Source organism: Orbicella franksi, chromosome 8 (assembly GCF_964199315.1).
Source record: "Orbicella franksi chromosome 8, jaOrbFran1.1, whole genome shotgun sequence".
In the NCBI taxonomy this organism is placed as follows: Eukaryota; Metazoa; Cnidaria; class Anthozoa; order Scleractinia; family Merulinidae; genus Orbicella; species Orbicella franksi.
The window spans coordinates 5,701,314-5,724,374 of NC_138152.1; the positions used below are offsets into that span (position 1 = coordinate 5,701,314).

General features: G+C 39.4%; 1 protein-coding gene across 1 annotated transcript; it reads right to left on the reverse strand.

Moving 5' to 3' along the window:
* Positions 1-11,194: 11,194 nt before the first annotated feature.
* Positions 11,195-22,780, reverse strand: LOC145494972 (uncharacterized). The gene is made up of 6 exons (XM_081474548.1): positions 22,649-22,780; positions 21,989-22,369; positions 19,789-19,904; positions 12,740-12,791; positions 12,390-12,433; positions 11,195-11,934 (listed from the first exon to the last, which is right to left on the reverse strand). The coding sequence occupies exons 2-6, from the start codon at positions 22,338-22,340 to the stop codon at positions 11,830-11,832; spliced, it is 669 nt and encodes a 222-aa protein (XP_081330674.1). The 5' UTR covers positions 22,341-22,369; positions 22,649-22,780; the 3' UTR covers positions 11,195-11,829.
* Positions 22,781-23,061: the final 281 nt, after the last annotated feature.

The following is a 23,061-nucleotide window of genomic DNA, read 5'->3' on the forward strand; positions in this document are numbered from 1 at the left end:
CTTTGACATAAATATTGCCTGTATATTAGAGCATGGTAAAGGTGGCGTAGACGTCTTCTCAATTCGCATACAAGATCTCTGCCAACTTAGCCTGTGAACATGCACAGGCTCCCGATTTTATAGGGGAAGAAGAAAACAGGCGGGCAAAGATAGCCGAGAGTGGTCTGGAGAGGGTAAATTCCCACCACGCCAGGCTCGCTTCGCTCGCCCTACTGTTTATTATTATTATTTTTTTTTTTTTTTTTTTTTTTTTTCGCGCTCGTAGGGAGCCTGTTCACTTAGAGGCGGTGAAAACTCTCCCAGATTATCCAGGAACCTCATGGATACAAGCTGATACAGACCGAATCTCCCGGTCTCCCGTACGGGTCACCACTTTCATTTTCGGGGGAAAATTATTGGAATAATTAATATTATGATCAATGGCGTCAAAAGCTTTAGCTAAGTAAAGAAAAACAACGGATGTGACAAGGCCATTATCGATGTTGAAGTACCATTGTTTGGTAGCGTCAAGCAAAGCTGTGGCGGTTAAATGTAACGATCGCAAGCCTGAGTGATATCTTGCAATTTGTTATCCGAAAGGTATAAACAGAGTTGGTTGTAAACAAGCCTTTCCATAACTTTAGGAATAGAAGGTAGAATGGAAATTGGACGATAATTGTTAAGATTTGTTTCACTGTTGCCCTTTTGGAGTGGAAAAACCTTCGCAATTTTACAATCACTAGGGATATAACCACTAGCGATAGAATTGTTAGTATAGGTAATCATACGGTTCCGAATTCAATTTGGAATTAATTAATTTGCACGAGTGAGTTTTTTAAAAAGCCGAAAAAGCTGAAATAAACAAGAAAAAATTCGCTTGGAGGAAATGCCGGAAGATCTTTCTTAAAGCCATTTTTTCATTCGAGAAAACTTTTTTCAAGGTTTCCGCACAAAATTTTCGTAATCATTTTACATGATATCACTGGCTTAGAAATTTCCTATTGTCTTTCAGCCGATCATAATCCAGAATTACGATGTGTAGTTTGCACTGGTGTTATACTTTTTGCATTGGTGTTACACTTGAACTGCACTGCTCTCAGCCAATCAGAATCGAGCAATTTTTCATGTATCATACATGTATTATTATTAAAAAGTAAACGGAGGGGCTCGGCAATACTATCCCCTGCGACCTTGAGTAATTTGTTTGGAATGCGATCGAGACCGGCAGATTTATTAGTGACCCAGTTTTTGAGGAGATCCAATACATCACTCGGATTAATACAGGTTAATTGAAAAACGGATATAGCTGGGGTTATGTAAAGATTAAAAGCCTTGGTAGTGCTTGGAAGCTTTGAGGCTAGATGAGGCCCGATATTCATGAAGTGGTAAATTAGGAATCAATTTCGTCTTGATTGCTGCTACAATGTGTTTCATCGACATTAATTTCGTTGATAATAGAGTCTTTTTGGGATCTACCTGTAATTGAATTAATCATCGTTTTCCAAATTTTTTGGGATTGCTTGAGTTTGCAGAGAATTTAGCGTTGTAGAAGAGTTTTTGGAATTTTTAATCGCTCTGTTAACTTGGTATCTAAGCGATTTGTATTCTGACCAAAGTTTGGAATCATTACGTTTTTGAGCGTTTCATTTAGCTCTGTTTCTCTTGACAATAGGTGGCGAGATGTCACGAGTGAGCCAAGGAGAAGCCTTATGACGAACTCGCTTTGGTTTTGGCGGAGCGTGTAGGTCAGCTACAGAAAGAAATATATTGGTCTTAAATAGGGTATGGTTTTAGCACCTAGTCTTGAACTGGGTATGTTTCTTAGAAGTAGCTACTTTTTCATCATTATCAATAAGACCGTCAACAAAAGCCCTTCATAACTTTTGTTTAGGGTAGCTGTGCCAGCAACAAAGGTCATAAATAGGGTATCATATCGAAGTTTTTATGGTTGGCCATTCGTTTCAAAATTACGACAGGGTATACGCGGGTTTTTCTGCCGCGTATACTTGTTTACATACGTTACGTACGGGCTTTAAGCGCATATATACGACCATTTAGATCGCGTATATACGCATTTTTAAAGGGCCACATATTTGCGTAAATTCAAGCGCGGGGATATGCGAAATAAATGCCCAAATATACGCGTCCTACGAGGACCCATATATACGCGTGCTAAAATGCGCGTATATGCGGGTCTCATAAATTACGTTGTATATGTCAGCACGAAATGCGCCTTTTACGAGAATGATTGTTCGTGAATGATAGCAATGAAAATTACTTTAACTAGACATCGTCAATATGGCGGCAGTGGCAAAATGCCTTGTCTTGGTCTATCTTCTATTTAATGTTTGTTACTGCAGCTCCCCCAGTGACTGAACTTCTAGAAACAGTTATGCGTCTTTTGAATGACTGTTCAAGATTTTATCCTCACGGTAATCGTAACATGGCGGAGAACTTGATCGTTCGTCGTGAAGTTGCTTTGGATTCTGTTCACCGCTTAGGACATAGGTGCCCAAGCAAATGCTGAGAGAATTCTGCCTCTTGAATTGCTGGTGAGACAAATTCAATACTTACTGCATAGACGGGAACTGTTTGCAGCTCAGTTTTGAACTTGAGTAATCTCAAACTACACAAAGCATAAGCAGTGGAAAACATTCTTATAGAGAAAAATTTATATTTGGGTTAACTTTTAATCCTGGGTTAGCGTTAACCGGCGTTCGAACAACCTAGCCCTGATGATTCGAGAAATAAGACTAAAATGGGTTTTCCAATTCTGGTATCAGTATCATGCTGGGTCATTTGCGAAGTAGCAATATCAATGTTCAGCGTCAGCGTGTAAGGGAAAGTTGTTTTCCAAACTGACCCAGCAGGGTCTGATTTGAGGTGGTTCAGTACCATCACAAGGCGTGTTGACAGCGTCAGGAGACCTAATTCTCTCTGGCACATTGATGGACTACACCGCCTTATCAGTTGGAGGTTCGTAATACATGGTAATTTTGACAGGGCTTTAGACTTTAAGTTGTGCAACAAACAATTCTGCTGCGACTGGGCTCGCTCTATTCTTAACTGCTGTGCAAAGTTATGGATTGCCCCCTAGAGTGTGTTCAGACGAAGGGAATGAAAATTTAGAGGTCGGAAGAGCTATGCTATGGCACAGGAGATTTAATAGGGGAAGCAAAATTGCTGGGTTGTCTGTACACAACCAGTGAATTGAGTTTCTCTGGAGAGAGGTCTTTATTGAAGTCGGTCAGTTCTACTACACTCTGTTCTACCCGATGGAAGAAAATGGCATCCTGGAATCGACAAGCATAATCGATCTGTTCTGTTTGTATTACATATTTCTTTCCAGAATTAACAACCAGTTAAACCTCCTAGTTGAGGCATGGAATAACCATGCTGTACGCACAACCAATATGGGTGAACGCAGTGATTTTACAAGATATATGTAATACTGGAAATACTAGCTGTCAGGGACACATTTGATGATAACACCCAACCAGATGAATTATCTGGTGAAGACCCAAAAGGACGTACACTAAAATCACAGTCTGTTTCCTAAAACTCCCCTAGAGGTATTGATATATCATAGGCTGTAGGACCCACTCTTCCATTAGAAGCTGATACAGTTGGCAAAGCCCTAATGGGAGTACACTGAGGTGCATGAAACTGCTCTTAATGCAAACATTTCCCATCTAAGTAGTAAATATTGCTTTTTTTCTCACCAGCGATTCTAGAGCCCGTATCTTCTCAGCATTGGCCTTGGTACCTCTGTCCAATGAGTCAACTAAAGGATTACCCTGCGTAGCTTGGCGGTTTAGCAATTTTTTAAGCAATTTGAGCCCGAGCGCACAAAGCGACAAAACCGCGAAAACGAGCAAGAACCCCCAGGCTCCTCGTGGCTACGCCGCATTTGGCGCTTGTTATCACGGCTTCGTCGTTTTCTTAGCCTTAGGATAAAATCTTGAACAGTCATTCAAAAGATGCATAACTGTTTCTAGAAGGTCATTCACGGGAGAGCTGCAGCCAGAAACATTAAATAGCAGATAGACCAAGACAAGGCATTTTGCCACTGCCGCCATATTGACGATGTCTAGTTAAAGTAATTTTCATTGCTATCATACACGAACAATCATTCTCGTAAAAGGTGCATTTCGTGCTGACATATACAACGTAAATTATGAGACCCGCATATACGCGCATTTTAGCACGCGTATATATGGGTCCTTGTAGGACGCGTATATTTGGGCATTTATTTCGCATATCCCCGCGCTTGAATTTACGCAAATATGTGGCCCTTTGAAAATGCATATATACGCGATCTAAATGGTCGTATATATGAGCTTAAAGCCCATACGTAACGTATGTAAACAAGTATACGCGGCAGAAAAACCCGCGTATACCCTGTCGTAATTTTGAAACGAATGGCCAACCATAAGTTTTGGCCAGGCCAAAAGAAGGGTAGCAAAAAATCGCAGATTTTGGTAATAAATAGGGTGAGGATTTTGGGAAGTGGGCCGCACACCCCTACCCAACTTTTCTGGGAGTACCCCCCCTCCCCGGGGGGGTTGAGACATTTGATATGTCTCGGTAATAGACCTAAGAGTAATGGAATGTAATTATTATTATTATTATTTTGATTGCTTGAAAGGTAGTTACCATTTAGATCAACGACAAGGACTATTTCTTTGTCCTCAGAGTCTATTCTACCTATTATCTCTTCAATTTTCACAAGGAAGGAAGGGTCAGAAATAGGAGGCCTGTAACACGCTAACATAACAAACGGCTTGCTGCATGGTCTGCGAATTTCAAGACAGATACCCTCAATACCTTCTAAAATCTAAAATCTAAATCGTAGACCTAATGTAAATGGCAACACCACCGCCCTGACGGTTTCTATCCTTTCTCAATAAATCATACCCATCAATAGAAAATAATTCATCCTTCAGAAAAGTGTTAACCCTTAGAACGAGCAAATCAACTAACTGGTTACTTAAATTTGATTGAAGCTCTTCCAAATGCTTAGGAAGACTCACAATGCTGTGAGAAATGAATTTAAATCTTCTGTTGATGGAAAGAAAGTAACCTGATGCCACTGTATTGGTTTTGGAAGAAAACTCATTTGGGCAAGCGGACTCAGTCCCCAAAATATCCTATTAGCAGTATTAGAGATATTACCGATTGCAAAGGATATGATTTTTACTAACAGAGCTGTGCCCTTCGCGGCTGTTATTTAGTTAAACAGAGAACTTAATGCATAATAAATGTTTGGGGTTGTACGGAAATCTTGCCGCGAGCGGACATTGCTGAGTGTCACAGTTCGGTTGAAGAGCAAGCAGGTTTCCTTCGATGCAAAGAAGTTGCCTAGTTTTTCTCGCAAGATAGCGTAACCAGACCCTGCGTTTGGACGGTATGAGTTGAAAAATACCACTTCACTATATCACATGCACCCACCTTTAAATGAAAAGATTTTATGGGCTCGGATCTTCTGAGATTTCGCCATCTTCTGTAAACTCGAGTAATGTCTTGACCAGACAAATGAAATCTTCAAAATCCCCATACCACTTGAATTGACCCTTCGTGTCCAAGTAGTTGAGTCGACTAGATGATATGCAATTGATGATAAATTCTGATTTGCAAGAGACATTTTTAACGAATTGAAAACCGACTAAAATACAAAATAGCGGAGCGCCGATAAAATACGAGTGAACTTTCTGAGAGTAGACAAGGGAAAAGCACCTCATCGCCAAAGATTACGGAAGAAATAAGTTATAACCGTCACTAGAGCACATCCTTTGATATCCATTTTCTGTAATCTTAATTGTTCTAAATCTAACGAATATTGCATGTTACATGTAGCGACTGTCGTGGAAGTAGTATGTATCAGGTGAATAGCCCGCTTGGTTCCACATGAACTGATAACAACTGATTTAACGAGAATTGGTTGCAGAACCGATTTAATGAGATGCGTTGCCATTATTAGCTCATTCAAGAGACCGGTCACATACCCTGGTATTCGATAATACAAATGTTTAACAAAACGAGCGGCTTGTCGTTGTACACCTTAGATCTGGTGGGATGCCATAAATTTCCTTTTAGGTATGCGAATCACATACCCTGGTATTCGATCATAAATTGTATACACCCAAGATCTGGATGTCATGAATTTGCTTTTGGGCAGGTGAATCCCGCACAGATGGTCTCTTACTAATGAATAACAAGAGTTTTTCTTAAATGTGTTCCAGGTTCCTTCTGATAAATCTGACAGTAAAAGTAAGTAAAGTAAAACTTTATTTAGCCACCGGGTCAGCCTTCGTGATAATGCTAGTAACATATAACGAATATTAAACTTGATCGAGGTCCTTAAAGAGTTCCACTCCTAAATATTTATTTTGCTTACGGTGTTTATTTATGATGTATTTCTCCTTTGCGCGGGACCTCCCCCGATTTTTTTCTCTTTGGACTTATTGAAGAACGCCAACTGATTATTGACTTCATTAGGAACCTAGGAAGCTTAGGCCCGGTCGTTCACACTACACCGGAGGAATTTAAAAACACAACAATCGCCGGTCGTTGTATATTTTTGTTTGAGGAAATCTCGGCCAGGGAAATCACGTGGTTCTCCTGCTCCTATCGTGTTCCAAAAGGTCCGTTTTAAAATGTTTTCCGTCCACAAGAAAACTCAAAGCCGGCGTTTTCAAATTTCTCCGGCTTGAAGAGCGTTTTCGAAAAGCTCCGTTTTCGTGACGGATTACTCTGGACCGTGGGCCTAACCGTAGAAATAATAAAGCTGTATGCGTTTTTTAATTTCTCCGGCGTAGTGTGGACAGAGTCTGGAGCAAACCACGACGTCAATGAGCACCACCAAACAAAAGGTTTAATTGGCAAAACAAAGGCGGTGCGAGTGTGTTAAGTAAACGTTTGTACACATAGCCGTCCTCTGCAAAACAACAACGCAAAATGACCGCGAACGCGAACGATGAGTTGAGCCGCTAATTTTTCGTATTTCCATTTAGAATTGAACGCTGTCATTACATATTTAGCCTGAGCGAGGTTTTAGAGCCATAGGCATTCTGGACAAATTCAATTTTACAAGGCGTTGTCCTCGGCGTCGCCGTCGTCATTGTTAAGATCCCATAATTTGCATCTCGGATGCCGAAAGGTCGATACACTTGTTTAACGTGGGGTCTGTCATCCTAAGTGGCTGGTTTGTGCTTTGCTCATGTTTTATCCCAAGACCGGTCGAACGCAGATGAGAGTATCGTGTAAAAACCGTAGAAAAGTCATATAAATTGCAGCTCTTTGCCAAGGTTCTTTTTAATTCAGCGATTAACTTGTCGAGCGTTTCGGTAGGAAGTTTTTCCTCCTGCTAAAAAAAACTCGTTTACGTTACTTCGCTGATGTAATACCGTTTCATCTTCCCCATTACTACACGGCCATCGTTTGCGTCTTGTTCTTCAGTATACTTGCATCATTTTTATAAATGCAAAGGTCTTTTCACCAAATTAGGACCTTATGGAAAAAGTAGATCTTAACAAGGGCTATTGGAATCCACAAAGAAAACTGAGGGTAGCTAAGCATTTTTCCGAGATAATTAGCCTTGAATCTCGAATAAAAATGCTGACGTCAGCATTTTTCTGTAAAAGAAGAAAATTTATTTCCTTACAGATTTCCTTAGAATTCGCCTTTAAGTACAGAAAACTAACCATATTTACAAAGATCTTTAAAGTACATAGTAAATGGTAACATAAGAACCAATTTTGGTAACAAAATCGTCGCAACAGCACTTTTAGCGTCCGTGACAGCTTTCTGGTTTGGCCAAGAATTCAGTCTGAATAGCAGGCTTTTCCTCAAAACTAAAAACTAATCACCTGTTAAATAGGCTTGCCCTTCCATTTCATAACATAAAAAGTACGGGGTACGCGTTTTTTAAAGTTAGATGAGTTACATTTTTTTCTGTCACTTGCCCAGTAAGTCAGTGAAACATTTGCGTCTCTGGCACTTGTTTTGCGCGCGCACTACGCCACCTGCAGGTTACCAAATTGACGTCAGTTTTTCATGCGTCTGTCCTGTTACTGATCATGAGCTTTGTAGACTACTTTGACAATGCTGAACGAAATTCATTGTCAATAACAGGACAGACGCATGAAAAACTGACGTCAATTTGGGGATCTGTACACGTATTTAATCGAAACGCCGGGAATTCGGACGGCGTCCAATCCTTCCTACGAACTGCATTCATCCAAGCGGTCCGCTTTGGTTCACTTTCAGGAAATATAAAAAAAATTATTCCCGATGCATTTGTGAACCGATTTGTACAATTTCTCAGCAGCAGCTCACCGGTATTCTCTCCACGAACCCTTTTCTTAGGCGGTAAATTTAGAAAGAGACATCAAGCCACGGCGTGTTTTTGCCAACCACGGAAATAAACAACCCCACGTGACCTAGGCGTGACGTCAAGGGAAACGTCGCTGTAACCCCATACATTTATTATGCATACAGTTCTAACTAAACAATAGCGAAAACAATAGCGAAAACAATGGCGCTCCTTTGAGACTTCCCTGATTTGAATAACTCTAAATTTTGCCATTTGTTTTCTGAGTGTCGCATACTTTTAGACTTTTTCTATCTAAAATATGCAAAAACGGAACGATTTCTTGGAGACTTAAAATAATTTTCGAGTTTTAGGTCCAAATTACGGAAACCGAAACGAAATATCATAATTTTGGGCACATTTACCGTATTTTTTAATTGAGCGCAGGCTTAAAACTGCTAAAAATAATAGCGATTTAGACCTGTGCGCTAGTTTAAGCAAAGCCGGTTGCTTGCGGTTAGCTATAATCTGTTGCGCGGGTAAGCGACTATTATACTAATTTTGTAAATGTAAACAAAGTGAAATAAAATTCTTGCTTACCTCTCGCGTTTCTCCGCGTTTTTTTCCCCTTGATTTCCTTCCTCGAATTCAGACCCATGCGATGAAGCTGTATATTTTGTTTCTTTCCTCCATGAAGTGGCGATCAGATCACGAACAGTGCATACAGTGGTACGAGGAACAATTTACGTATCTTTGCGCACTTCGTATAAGTCGGCGATATGCTTGATAATTAATGTTTCCAAAAGGATCATCTCCATAGTGCTGATGCCACAACCATTCCTGTAGATAGCTTTCGAAGAGATCTTTGGATGTTCCGCTACGAGGCACACTTCGTTTGACTCCCCACCATGTATTTTCAATGTGCTGGGTGTGCGCACCTGTGTCTGGGTCTACGAAGTTTAGGTTGTGGTTGACTGTGAGATGACTATAGCCCTCGTGTTTTAGGCAGTCGCAAGCTTTCCACATGTCGCTCATCACGCGTGTCCCCGGCAATATGTGGGCGCGTATGATGGGCAAGAGTGTGTCTTTATCACTTTTCCCTACCGGAACAAGGAAGCAGGCTTTGGTTTCGCGGCAGAGTTTAAAAAAGTTCATTGAAGACATTGATATAACTAGATTATTAACAGTACTGCTGAAGTAGAAGCGATTGGGAGAAAGAAAGAAATCATCCCCACCCCACCCCTCACCCCTTTATTCATCAGGGACCCACACATGCGATGCATGTTTTCGTGCAGCGTGCAACATGCGTTAAACACATGAATAAGTAAATTGTAATGTTAATTTTTTGGAATGCCAACGACTCAAGTAAAATAAAAATTATTTTGGAGGGGTAATTCTCAACTGAACCTCTTAGTGTAGTGGTGTAGAAGAGAGACTGGTAAGCGAGAGGTAAGCGAAAGGTAAGTGGTTCGAGACCTGATGGGGTACAAGAGAAAGGGGAAAAAATGCGTAAGGAGCCTGGGTAATATGGAGAAGAAAAAGAGAGAAGAATGGAGTTAGGGGAAGAAGAAAATCGGCGAAAAGACAACGCGCGATAGCGCGCGATAGCGCGCGACAGCGCGCAATTAAATCCTCTTTTATTCACACAGTAAGTAGTAATTATCAATGTATATTCAAAAACAATAGAGCGCATACATAATTAATCATTCTGCATGCATAATAAATGTATGGGGTCATACGAAAATCTTTCCCAGAAATATTCCAAACAGAATATGTAAGACAGCGTCAAAATTCGAAAAAGAAATTTTAAAAATTGGCCGTCGTATAGTTCACGTTCTCTCGAATATCCAGAATACCGCTATTTCACGTTGTTGTTTTGTGACCTTTTGTAAACAACGGCAATGAAATGAACAAAGAATTATCACGCACGCTTACACAGCCATTGTACTCGTTGCCGTTAAAGTTTGCTTAATTAAACTTCCTAAAACCGAATAAACAGCCAAATAATGAACAGCCAAACGAGCACAAAACAAACGAAAGCCGGCCGAAGAAAAAGACGGCTTTAAGGGCAGAAAAACATCTCTACCCTGGAACGAAATCAAAACATACAAAATGACGTTCCCGCCATTTCGTCTATGAGAAAATTGCTTCGGCTGTCCAGGCATCGCGCGAGTAACATCCTCGGAAGAACTGGGTACCATGTCTAAAAATAACTTGAGAGGGATTACCTCAGTTAGAGGACCTGTATGGGGGATTCACTCTCTTACCTTGATAATCTCTTGTCGAAGATTAATGTTTGTTTTTGTGGTTCGTTTTCTAAATTTAAAGGAACTATTTGTACATTCACATGTTAATTTTGTTATTTTGCGATTTGTGTTACCATTTTTTATTGTTGTTTTTTATGCCTGAAGTGCTTAACTTTTCTTCACTTACGATAATTTAAAAAATCATACATCTGAGACAATTCATGGAGACCACGCCATTCCTAATTTTTTGCGTTATCGTTTGCAGCAATCACTTCCAGTCCTGCTGATCATGTGCGGTCCAATAAACCTTTTTCGCTTGGGCGGTTTGTTTTCCCATCACAGACCACGTGATATTCTCTAGAGAATTTTTCTTTTACCATCTAAAAATTAGTTATTCATATGCACACGACTATTTCAAAATTTGAAAGGAAGAATTCTCAAGAGTATCATCACATGGTCTGAAACGGGGCAACGAACCACTCAGTCGAAAAAGGTGTCACGCATCTTTGCGGTCACGTCATCTTTTTGCGGGCTTCGATTAGTCGCGGGCCTTTATAGTTTCGAACGTCACGTAAGCTTCTCCTACCTCTCCCCCCCCCCCCGCCCCGAAGAGGTGGGGAGGAGGACAAGAAGGGCTTCGCAAGAGACAAGCCACAAGGTCATTTCCCCGCCAAAACTTTGTTCCTATTGAGGTTCCCAAGACTTCGCTATAAACTATACAAAGATCGAATAGTCCTAAGATAAAATGAGATTAATATAATTTTTCACGTTATTAGGATAAGATAGTTGAGTGCCGGTATGTACATTCGTTGGTTTGCAGGTTACGTAATTATGCTAACAAGTGAATATTATTTAGTTTGTCCGTCGACAGCATCTCTGGTTTTGATCACTTCATTCTGGAAATTTTGTTTTAGGACTGTTTATGTTTGCTCAATAAACTAGATGCCCCCTCCTATACGACTGGTGTTTTGTTACTTGTACTAAGTTGAAAATTATTTTATTTCCGTTTCACTGCAGAGTGATTAGACAACAAGGTCCAAGTTCCATTTTTATTGCCCATAAAACATTTCTACAAGTCATCTAACCAGGTCTTTGTTACTAAATGGCGCCCACAGAGGCCGTAAATGCTTGGTTCCGTTAGCAACTTTTTAAGTTTACTTATAAAACATACTTAGTATCAATTTTATTAAAAAATTTACAAAAAACAAAAGTTGGTTTTCAGTTTTGTAATTGTGAACTAGAAAAGAGTAAAAGACTAAAAGACTCCGGCGTGCATTGGAATGAACAGGAGCATCACGGGAAGAACGGATTCATTCCATAGTAAGGTGAGTCTGCACTGCCGCCAGGAGTGCTGAGGCCTGGGGATGAACTTGCTTCACTCATCATCTCATGAACCAGCTGTAAAGAAAAAAGTGTTTGGAACAAAACCAATGGTATGGAATAGACACCAAACAACGTAACCTCTCTGTACTAAACATTCAGAACGTGACTTCTTTCACTTGTATTGATAGCGTGAGAGCAGGCTCACGTGTGAGGAGCACGCGCACGAGCAGCGAGAAACCTCGCGCGTGTGACTAAAAGTTGGGCCTGCTCGCAGGCCGTGTAAAATGAGTAGCTGCATTAACTGGCCAATCAGAGACCGCGAAACCGTGTGCCGAAGAGCGAGGGTAAAGATAAAATGAGATCCTCTTTATGGAGTCCCTCAACAGCGAAAACGAGTGCAAAGTGACAAAACAACTGCCTCAAAAGTCGCTCTGGAAATCATTTTTCTTACAGAATGTTTTTCTCTTTAGGGGAGATGGCATTGTTGTCAGACAGTAATTACAAGACCTCAAATGTCTGGTGTTACTCACGTTAACTATTTCATCGTCAGTCAATCCCATGCTATTTCTTCTCTCTACAAAGAAAATCAAGCAAAAGATTAAAATAAGACGTATCACTGAAATACACCCAGATAAAAAAAAATAACACTGGTAGCGTTATTAAAGGAGACACAGGCTTTGTAATAATCTCCTTACTCAATACTGTCCTCTTTAGTCAAAATGCGCTTATGTTATCCTGGGCAGAGGAATCATAAAGGCCGTACAGTAAGTAAAGTTTTCCAGTATTGCCAAGAAAATAAGAGCCAGAAAAAACAAAATTCCAGAAAAAAGATTTAATTATATTTCAAAGCTCTCTCTCTTTTTTTAAAAGTAATTATTACCTCGAGGTTGCCACGTGTCGTAACGGGGTTCAATAGGCGGGTAAGGGGCTGGCTGAAAAACACAGATAAAATAAAATTCCACGATTAACAATACCCCTGGAAATCGAAATGCAAAGAAATTAGCACCATGCTCTCCTTTTTTAAACATTGTTGGGTTAAAGATAGTCCTTCTTCGTAAAGGATGCGGAGAGATCCCTGTTCAGTGATAAGTACTGTGGTTTGCAAAGACGAAAACATGCAAGCGTTGGAATCAGGGGGAATTTGATCAGTTGCACCTCTATACGTCTATTATATCCCCGTTGAAAGTGTGTGTTATCTAATCTACAGTGGGACCCCGTTAATCTGGGCACCAAAGGGCCACAAAAATCTGGCCGTATTAAGGGGTTGGCCGTATTAAAGGGGTTCTTTAAATAAGAAATGACTGACTGAGCTTTTTTTCGGGCCAGAATAAAGTGGCCGTAATAACGAGGTAACCGTATTAACGGGGTGGTCGTAAGGCGGGGCCGGGTTCTACTGTATTTAATTACTGTATTTAATTTTTTTAGGGATACAGGGCCATAGCCAGAAAAATAATTATAAATGATGAATGTCCATGGCTAAATTTTAAATTCTCTTCTTAGGTATTTTAGGTGTTTATAATGACTTTAAACTGAACCAAAACGAAAAAATGACTGAGGCAAGTGCCTCGATTTGCCTGTTACGAGCTGCGGCCCTGGGGGTGGCGACCCAGAAATTCGTGGGTCTCGGAAACGTTTGTGACCCGATCTCGAGTTACGAGTCTCGTTTTGTGTTTTCCTTTGATCTGAATTGGTGGAGTCTAAACTGAATCCTTAAACGCTCTCAGTCTAGAGTTTTCAAACAAGAGTCTCCCTGTCTTGGCGAGTCTCCTTTCCTTCATCAGAAGAATATGATCAATTGACAACTAAGGTAAAATGCCACAGGACAACCAAGTTTCAACGGACTACTAGTTTCTTTGCTGATTCAAGGCTCAAGTCACATGCAACTTAACTAGCTGATAAGGTTTAGCAATTGTTTTTTTTTTTTTCAAAGGACACTGTGTTCAAATTGTCTTCCAGTAATAGTAGTTCTTGTCGTAGAGATGCATTATTCTATAACATGGTGCCTTGACCATAGGCTTTTGTGTACATTATGCTTTTATTTCTCCACTAAAATGCTCCACCTTAATGCTCCATGTTTCCTCCTAAAATGCTCGATCTCCACCCCCTCCCCCCCCCCCTCCCCCCCGCAAAAAAAAAAAAAAGAAAAAAAAAAGGTCACTGAAACGCTCGGTTAATGCTCTTACGTAGGGTTTCTCACAAAGGTGACTAAACAAACATGGCCGCTCCTAATTTGATTTGACTAGCGCTGACCTCTCCTCAGTTTTTCACTCGGCGGTAGGGTGGCATTTGAAATTTTTTCCTCAGTCTCCACTCGGCTGTTTTTGGTTGAAGAATACAAAAGCAAAAACCGATACAATGTAGAATGATTTTTTGAAGGTGTACTATATTTCGGCTGGCCAAACCAGCCTTCTTCAGGTACAATGGAAGATTTTACATTGGTGCGTGTTTTTATGTAGCCGATATTTACGTAAGACCGGAAATACGCAAAAGTAATTGATAATGTAAATTAAAGATAAGCATACGGTAAAATAAAATAACATGATAAAAGAACATAATAAAAGAAAACAAATGGAAACAATTAATATGTTTCTTCGCGGATGTTCAGACCATTAGGATCAATTGTTCTGCCTTTTTGAATTGAAAAAGCTTCCCTGGCCTTACGGATAGAGTCTCGGTTAGAAACGATTTTTTCGATGGGGATTAATTGCATGTCGTTAGCAGTGTGGTTAGGAGAGGACAGGAAATGTTCGGCGGCTGTAGTAGGTTTAGATTTGTTGTTAGGGTTATCTATGGTACGGCGGTGTTCATTAAATCGGTCTTTTAATCGAAGAGACGAAACGACGATTAAAAGTACCGTATGCTTATCTTCAATTTACATTATTAATTACTTTTGCGTATTTCCGGTATTACGTAAATATCGGCTACATAAAAACACGCACCAATGTAAAATCTTCCATTGTACCTGAAGAAGGCTGGTTTGGCCAGCCGAAATATAGTACACCTTCAAAAAATCAGTCTACGTTGTATCGGTTTTTGCTTTTGTATTCTTCATTTTATATGTAAAGCCGATTAGATCACTATTGATCCAACGTATACCAGCAGGATCATCGTTCCGGTTGCTTGCTTAAAAATTTTATAGTTTTTGGTTGGCATTTTAATTTTTTTCAATTTCGAGTGAAGTCCTCACTTTCTCATGAAAAAAGTAATTTTTATTTCTATTTTCTGTGGAAAAAAATTAATTTTCCGAGAAAATGCCACTAAACTGCTTGAATAATGCTTAATGCTTTTTCCTCACTAAAATGCTGGATAAAACGCTAGGATAACGAACAAAAGCCTACTTGACCCATCTGGTTTTATCGGAATACAATAATCTTCGACCTATAAGAGGTTCACTCCTCTCATCAGAAGGCATTTTACTGTAATTTGGTCTCATTGAAGCCGCCAGATGCAACTGAGGAAGTCACTGTTTATTTATTGCTTTATTAGTAATCAAAGGAAGTCGAATTTGTGCTGAGCATTTGGAGGTAACGTCTCAATTTAGCGTGCACATTACAACTTCCGGTTTCGGAATTTATCCCGGGAATCGGGTCAGGAAAGTTGACTTTGAAAACAAACAGGTTATTTTTAAAACACTACCCAACCGGGCCCTTTTGTAATCATTGCAATTCAATATCCATAATCATCGGCGTAACACGTTTTAAAATTTTCCAAGAAACGTGCTTTGCGTTCCTTCGCTCTTAAAATATTTTGAACAAACATGTACACGTAGTTGCTGGCTTTTTGCAAATTGAAGTTACTTTACGGCAAGCTTCAGATATTTTTACTCGGTGGCAAAGATCGTCAAGACAAACGACTGATAGACTACTGATTAAGGGTGAGTTATTAAATAATGTATATTTAAAGATCAGCCCGTTTGTTTTGTAAATGTTGCTTTGAGACATGTACAGGACTCGAAATTGTCGTCTCGATATCAGATGAAAGTGAAACAGATTTTAGGATTTTATTTCTCATCAGAAATCTTTGTGTTTAGTTTCGGTGTATCTATTTACGAGCCGGTTGTAGTGTTTCGGCAGGGTCGTGATGAGCGGTACAACTTTGCAGCCATTCTGCACAAGTCTTTAAAGACGCACGTGTCAACACGCGAACATTTCATTTTCCTCGACTTGTTGTCTGTCTGCAGTTCGCGTGTGGAAAAACAATTTCAGAAGTTTCCCTTTACATGTCTCGGCCGCAATTTCCTGTTGAGCAGGTGACATGCTAGGTTTTGAAAAGGGAAATATCGATTTTAGGGAAAAGTACCTTGTTAATTCGCGAACATTTAATACTTGTTCGAGTTAAAATCACGGATGTCGTTTAACAATTGACAGTTGATGTTTAGGGAAAAAAAACTTGTCATGTGTTTTGTTAGGGAAGTTTGTTCGTTGATATATTTAAAAGCAGTTTTCCAGACTTCGTTTAAATCGGGTTAAAACGGCGAGTTCGTTTAAAGTTTCTGTACTGTTTTTAAAGAAGAAGGCTGCCATTAAGGTCGGCACACACGAGGGGACTTGTCCCGCCTGCAACTACAATTGTAGTCCCCTGTAGAGTTTACACGAAGGGGCTGGTCGCAGGGACTTGTCCCACGTACAGTTCACACGAAGCGTTTTGAGGAACAGGACGCAGGGACTTGTCCCAAAAATTCAAACTGGTTTGAATTCGTGGGACTAGTCGCATGGGACCAAACTTTGGTCCCTGCGGCTCGATTTTGAAGTAAAAACGGCCAGTTCACACGATGGGACTTGTCCCCGCGACTTGTTGCAGGGACTAGTCGTAGGGGCTAGCCCTGTCGTGTGTGCCGCCCTTTATGTCAGGCAAACGCGGGACAACCACAGCCACTGGCCACTGTTGCTAAATCTCACAAACTTGAGGTCCGTCAGTTTACATTGTAATATTCAAAAGACCGTCCGTTTGTGACCAAAATTCTCGGTTTAGTACATCGTAAAATTGGTGGCATTCACTTGTTAATCCTCGATACAACAGTTCCTTTGATGTATTCAGTCACATGGATAATTCTTTTATTTATAGCAATGGCAAGCATTTTGTATTGTGGATTTCGAAAGTTGTCAGAAACTATAAAAAGTAAAGCTTGATTTCGGCTTGGTCACGCTATCTTAGGCCGGATGTCACGAAATGATATTGAAATCGAGTGAAATATCTGCTGTTTTATTTCTTTAGTAAGTTCTAAGCTCTTAACAGTAACAAAGTGAACAGGCAAAATAATTTTAAATTTATGTATTTATTTTTGAAATTTGATCTGTGCTACACAGCGGATTCCAAACAATTACAGACCAAATTTTCCGAGAAACTGTCCTTGCTGTAGAAAACGACATCTCTGCCTGAATCGAACTTGTGCAATATTCACACTCAACGTTTTTGCTTCTGATGTTTTCCTATTCAATTCTTACTTAGTAAGAACTTAGTAAGTTCTAAGCTTTTAACAGAAACAAAGTGAAGAGGCAAAAGGATTTTAAATTTATGTATTTATTTTCGAAATTTGATCTGTGTTACACAGCGGATTCCAAACGGTAACAGACCAAATTTTCCGAGAAATCGTCCTTGCTGTAGAAAGCAACATGTCAGCATCGAACTCGTGCAATATTCATCCTCTACGGTTTTGCTTCTGAGGTTTTCTTATTCACTTCTTGCTTGTTTTTGAAATCTTCAATTCAATCTCCCTCAATTTGGAGAGCAGTTGGTGTCAAATACCTTATTACATGAAATTTTGGTGACACTTTAATTTAGCCAATTGAGCGATTATTCTACGAATCGCTAAATTAAAATGCATCAAAATTAATATAAGTGTCGCTAAATTCAAATCGTCGCTAAATTAAAGTGAGTAAAAAAATGAAATCCCGCCATGTGATCGGTTTCACACAATCAGTTCATGGCCAGGCTAAGAAATTCTCCAAAGAGAAATTTACCACCTGGTAACCGGGAGAGGTTCAAAAGGCAGTTAGACAGTAGGACAAGCTTTGAAGACAAAGAGGTTGATCTCAGGATGTCAGTAATGAAGCCAATTCAAGCAAGCTGGCTGGTCGCATTAATACGACTCTCTGACCGGCGCTGAAGGAAGGAAATGTATTCTCAACGGTGTGAGTCAAAGAAATTGCCAGCAGAGACAAACCACTGCCACCTGTTGATCCATTTGGAGTAATCCACTGAGCCTGATCGGTAACGTTAGAGTGTTGATGGTTAGGTACTCGTAAAAGGAGCTTTGACTTTGCGTGACAATGCAAATATGAGTCAGGACAGCATTAAGATAGGACATTACAGTTGCAGTTTCGTTTGTTTCGTTCAAAACTAATTAAGTTTCCAAACGTTGTATGATTGTGATTTGAATGAAGCTATTGAAGTTTATGATTTTATCACATAAATGTTCTATAGTCGTCGTAAAATTTTTTAATACCTTAATTCGTGAAAGTTTCAGTTCGTGAGATCGCAAACACTGAGTGACTTATGTTCCAAATTTACGAAAAATCGCTAAATTAAAGTGTTGCTAAATAACGGTTTTTCAAAATCGTTAACTTAACGTGTCGCCAAAATTTCATACAATGAGGTGGGATCCTCTAAAGGCCGAAAATAGTGTCATTTAATTTCTCTAATATATATTTGTTTAACCATTCACTTAAATGTGGCTATATTTTGTAAACAACGCCTCATTCAGTTATAAATGGTAGACTAATGGTCACTTTACACAACGCTTGTTGCTGTTCATGTTGTCTGGTCTATATGAGAGCTGGAAAGCAAATTTACGCGATAATATTAAACCAGGAACGTTGATCATGGTGTAATATCTGGGATTTTACGGTACTGCCGCGTCAGGTGGAATCACGGTTTAGGTTACTGGCAAACCTACAGTGACGTCTACAGTGAGATCAAATCGAAGAGCTTTAGACAGCTGTCCATTCTAGCCGGGTAAATTTCTTTTATTCATAAATAATAAAACTATGCTCGTGGCATAATTCATCTTTCTCATGATATAACCAGTTTCCAACCGAAATTTCCAGTGTCAGAGTAACATCCATTCTTCTGGTGTGTGAAAACTCCAGCCCTGACCAGGAAGACATTCGTTGTATATGATAATTTGATTCGAGTATGGTTTTGGGTTAGGTCAGCACCAAAGGGTTGTTTTATTATATAAAATAGGATGCCCATTCTGATAATAACTCCTATGGAAAAAAAAATTCAAATGGTTTTCCCCTTATCGTCCATTATTCAGTAAAGTTTATCAATCTTTCAAATGCATTTAGCTTACCAGCAATGTGGTAAAACCTGAGTAAACTGGTTTCTTGTTAATTTGTTAAGAGACAAGATCATAAATGAACTTTAGCTGATGTATAATGTGGACACATCTGACAACTGAAGAAAGGAAATATTCTGCAGACATTACAAACAGTTTTATTTTCCCCAAAAGGCAGCAGTTGTTGCCCAAATTTTAATGATCCCATCACGTACAGGTACTGCGTCGATGATATTTGTTTGGTTTCTTTTTTCAGTGCTAACGAATCAACAAAAAAATGGAAAAGAAAAGAAAGTAAACTTTTTGGCATAAGACAAGCCAAATACCTGAATCTCTTAGAAGAAGACTGTTTATATTTCAGCCATCAAGACTTGTTATGTTTGAATGTGAATCAGCGGGCAAGCCAGTGGAATGATAGCATTATACAAGAGTGAAAGTATCAAATAATGTCCGAGCTTGGAACGTATGGCGCTAATTCATAAAGATTTCCTTCTCCAGTGCACCCATTTCATTTCATTTCATTTCATTCAGTTCTTTATGTGGTGACAGGAGATTTGTTGAAATCCAGTTTATATCATATCTTTGGTGTTTTACTCAATGAAAGATAAATATATAGATTTGAGGTTATTTCTTATATTACTCAAACTCACCAAGTAAGGCATTGTTACAGGGAAAGTGCTTTCCTTAAAAGGCCTTGTAGCTTGAAATGGGTCTCTCCTGCGGATCTCTGCTGCTTGCCCAACTGGAAGGGAAGGTGGATGGTGATCTAGGAAAACAAATAAACCAAGTCGGTTTACATCGAAAATCTGCGATAAATTTTCGAGGTCAATACTTTAAAAGCTTAATCGCATAGGTCTTTTAAACACCCAAATCCATTGATCTCTACAAAGCAACACAGCCCTCTTGCTGTCCTTTTCGCTGGATGGTAAACGTCGTTCATTTTCAGCCCGAGCTCATATTTTTCTCTGACTAAAAACATGTTTAAAAGGTGTAAGACAAGTACTGTAATTTGTTCGATTCTGGTATTATACTTCTTGTCTTTTCTGAACGTTGCTAACGAAAGAATGAAAGAAAAGAAACATGTATTTCTACAAACTATTAGTACTGTGTACTTGATGCCAGAGAGCTAACTAATCGTATTAATAAAAATTATCTAGAAAGTATTGTCTGAAGCCTTAAACTTCTCTTCGCCTTTCTAGTCTTCATTTTATTTTCCAACTTCGTGTGCGGCAAATATATATGAGGAAGTAACAAATTAAATTGTAATATTGATAATAATTACTATGGCATAATTATAAATCAATAAATATATAATTATTACAATTATATAATTATTAATGATTATATATTAATTATTGTTAATTATTACGAGGTAATCAGTCTTAAAATACACCTAAAAGTCTGTTTTCTAGAGCTGCTGCGAAGAGAACCATGTGTTTCCTTGATGCTTTGTTCATGTTCACTTAAATGATATTGGTCCTAGATGCTTTGGTTAAGTTTCGAAATTTAATCGAGTAATTATTTTGCAATCTTTGGCAACCTCATGATCATAAGATTTTAACAACAGTCGAAAACACGGAGATGTGACGTGCGCTGTCGAATGCCATTCTTTTTGTTATGTCTACCTATTCATGAACACGCCAGTGACGAACGAAAGCGAAAGAACGAGCTACCCACGTCGCTGATCCGGTCCAAAACTTGTAATGTAGAAATCGTCTTCTTCATCTGATATCTTTTAATTATTTGTAAAATAAACAACTCACCAATAACCCATTTTGATGAATTAACAGAATTGTTACAAGGCAGTGTTGAGTGCTCAATTTAACGGGCAACCTTTAAAATAAAGGTTATCTAAGGGCATGATCGAAAGTTGGACTGTCTAAAATTTCAAGCTATTCTAAACGCCAATGAACCTGTTTGACAAGGAAACTCTGACCATCAAGGGGTTCAGCTTTCCTGTTGAGTTTCGCAGTTTTACTGTCAAGGTCAGAATTTAGATAAACATGCACCTTCTGGTACAAAATGTAAAATCAGTGGGTGAACACAGCTCTCTCAAGAGATCAGCATTTTGTATTGAAAAATGTTTATGGATGGAACAAACATGGGTTAATTAGAGAGTCTTCGTGACTGAAATAAAGCTGTGGCTAGCGTGTGGCTTTTCTCTGTGTTTAGAAAGCCAATCAACACCTTTCAGCACAACTAACTTTAGTTTGTAGGTTCTCGATCAATGAAACGCCAAGATACACTTAAATGAAGAATAAATGTAATCGCTAGTTCTCATCATGCCAAACTCATTTGCGCCAGTTTCCACATCATAAAACTACAATTGCTCAAAAAGACTTTGGACTTAAAGCAGGTTGAAATCCTCTGCTTTATTTACAAACAGGCAGGCCTCAATTTTTTTAAGGCGAGGCGACCGAAAAAGCAGTGTGGTATAAATTATGTCTTCGTGAGTTACGGCCACAAGCATGAGCAGGCCATTAGTTTTTCAAACATGAGGGAATCGCTAATTTATCAATCAATGTGCCATTAATATCCACGTGGTGGTTTCAATTGGGAACCTGTCGATAGATACCATTTATCCATTTAAGGTTTCATCTCAGTCTAAGTAATAGCATTCAGAATACGACTTGACTCAAGGCTGGCGAATTGTAGCGACATATCTAAACGACTTCTTGTTATCTAACAATGATTAGGTCTTATTTGTCCCTATCGAATTTTCCTTCAGTAAACCATTTCATGACCCACAGTGGTCCTCTTATCGATTGCTGTTTCTAATGAACTCAATTCAATGTCATCATTGCGAGAAGGACTTAAATTCTCTACAGCATGTTACGGTACTTCACCTACCTCTACCGCGAAATGGCCTCGTCATCCTGTATATTTTGAAAGCATCTTTTCCCCTTGGACAGCTCTTTCCCCTTATCTCTTTAATATCAGGCAAAGCATTCAACGCACACCTGAAATTCGTCTTCCACTTTCGAGGGTCGGGATCATCCCTTCCTTCCTTGTATTTGCCAGTGTACAAAGCCCATGCTTGAAACAGAGCAGCATCGTCCACGCTCCAGCCATGCCGACTGCCATGTTTCCACGGTACTCGAAAGGTTCTCTCCTTTGGGTCTCCCACCCATCTCAAGCCATACTTTCCTTCGTTAATCTTTTGTACAAGCCAGTCTCGTAACCGAAGTTTTTTCCTATGCATTGTCTGACGAAGACAATTCACATCTAAAACTGTTGATTAAATGAACGATAAGTTGCCATTTAAAAGATTAAATGCACAGAACTACCGATAACATTTTTCTGCTTTCATGTCGAGCGTGTCATCGGAGTCGCGCATCGCAATTTTATATTCTCAACGCACTGTCGTCTGGATATTTAAATGGCTTTGATAATGAAAATAGACTGTGTGTGCGTTTTGGTCATGAAGGTGTGGTTACATACATTTCGACTTCTCAGAAAGGAAATCGTTTGAACGAAGTAATAGTACAACGAACATTATAAACCACTTACCCTTTTCCTCGAAAGCACGCACTCCACGTGAAATGGACTCCGATCTGTATAGGCGTGGATATAGACCTGTACCAAGTCTTTTAATTCAACATCCACCAATCAGCTGGGACTTACCCCTGGCAAAACGCCCCCTACAAACCTGACATCTGTCGTCATTTAATTACGTGTGAAGGATATTTAACGGTACATGACGGCGGACCGATAAGACCAGACTAGTTTCGATCCTTTTAATTTTTTTAGAAATTGCTTACATCTTCTGCAAGGCTTTTGAAGCGCAGCGTGGGTCTGTGAAAACAACCGTTTAATTAGTTTCTGTACATATCACTCCAGGTAAGTTTCAGTTGGAAGCTAAATTAAAGCAACACTGCCAAGGATATTTTTTTCTCCCAAACAATGCAAGTTTAACAATGTCC

Coding starts and splice junctions, on each gene's coding strand:
- LOC145494972 (XM_081474548.1), bottom strand. CDS start 22,340: ATGCATAGGAAAAAACTTCGGTTACGAGACTGGCTTGTACAAAAGATT. Junction 12,792..19,788: donor CTGTAACAATGCCTTACTTG/GTGAGTTTGAGT, acceptor TGTGTTTTTCAG/CCAGCCCCTTACCCGCCTAT. Junction 12,434..12,739: donor CGACACGTGGCAACCTCGAG/GTAATAATTACT, acceptor TTTTCTTTGTAG/AGAGAAGAAATAGCATGGGA.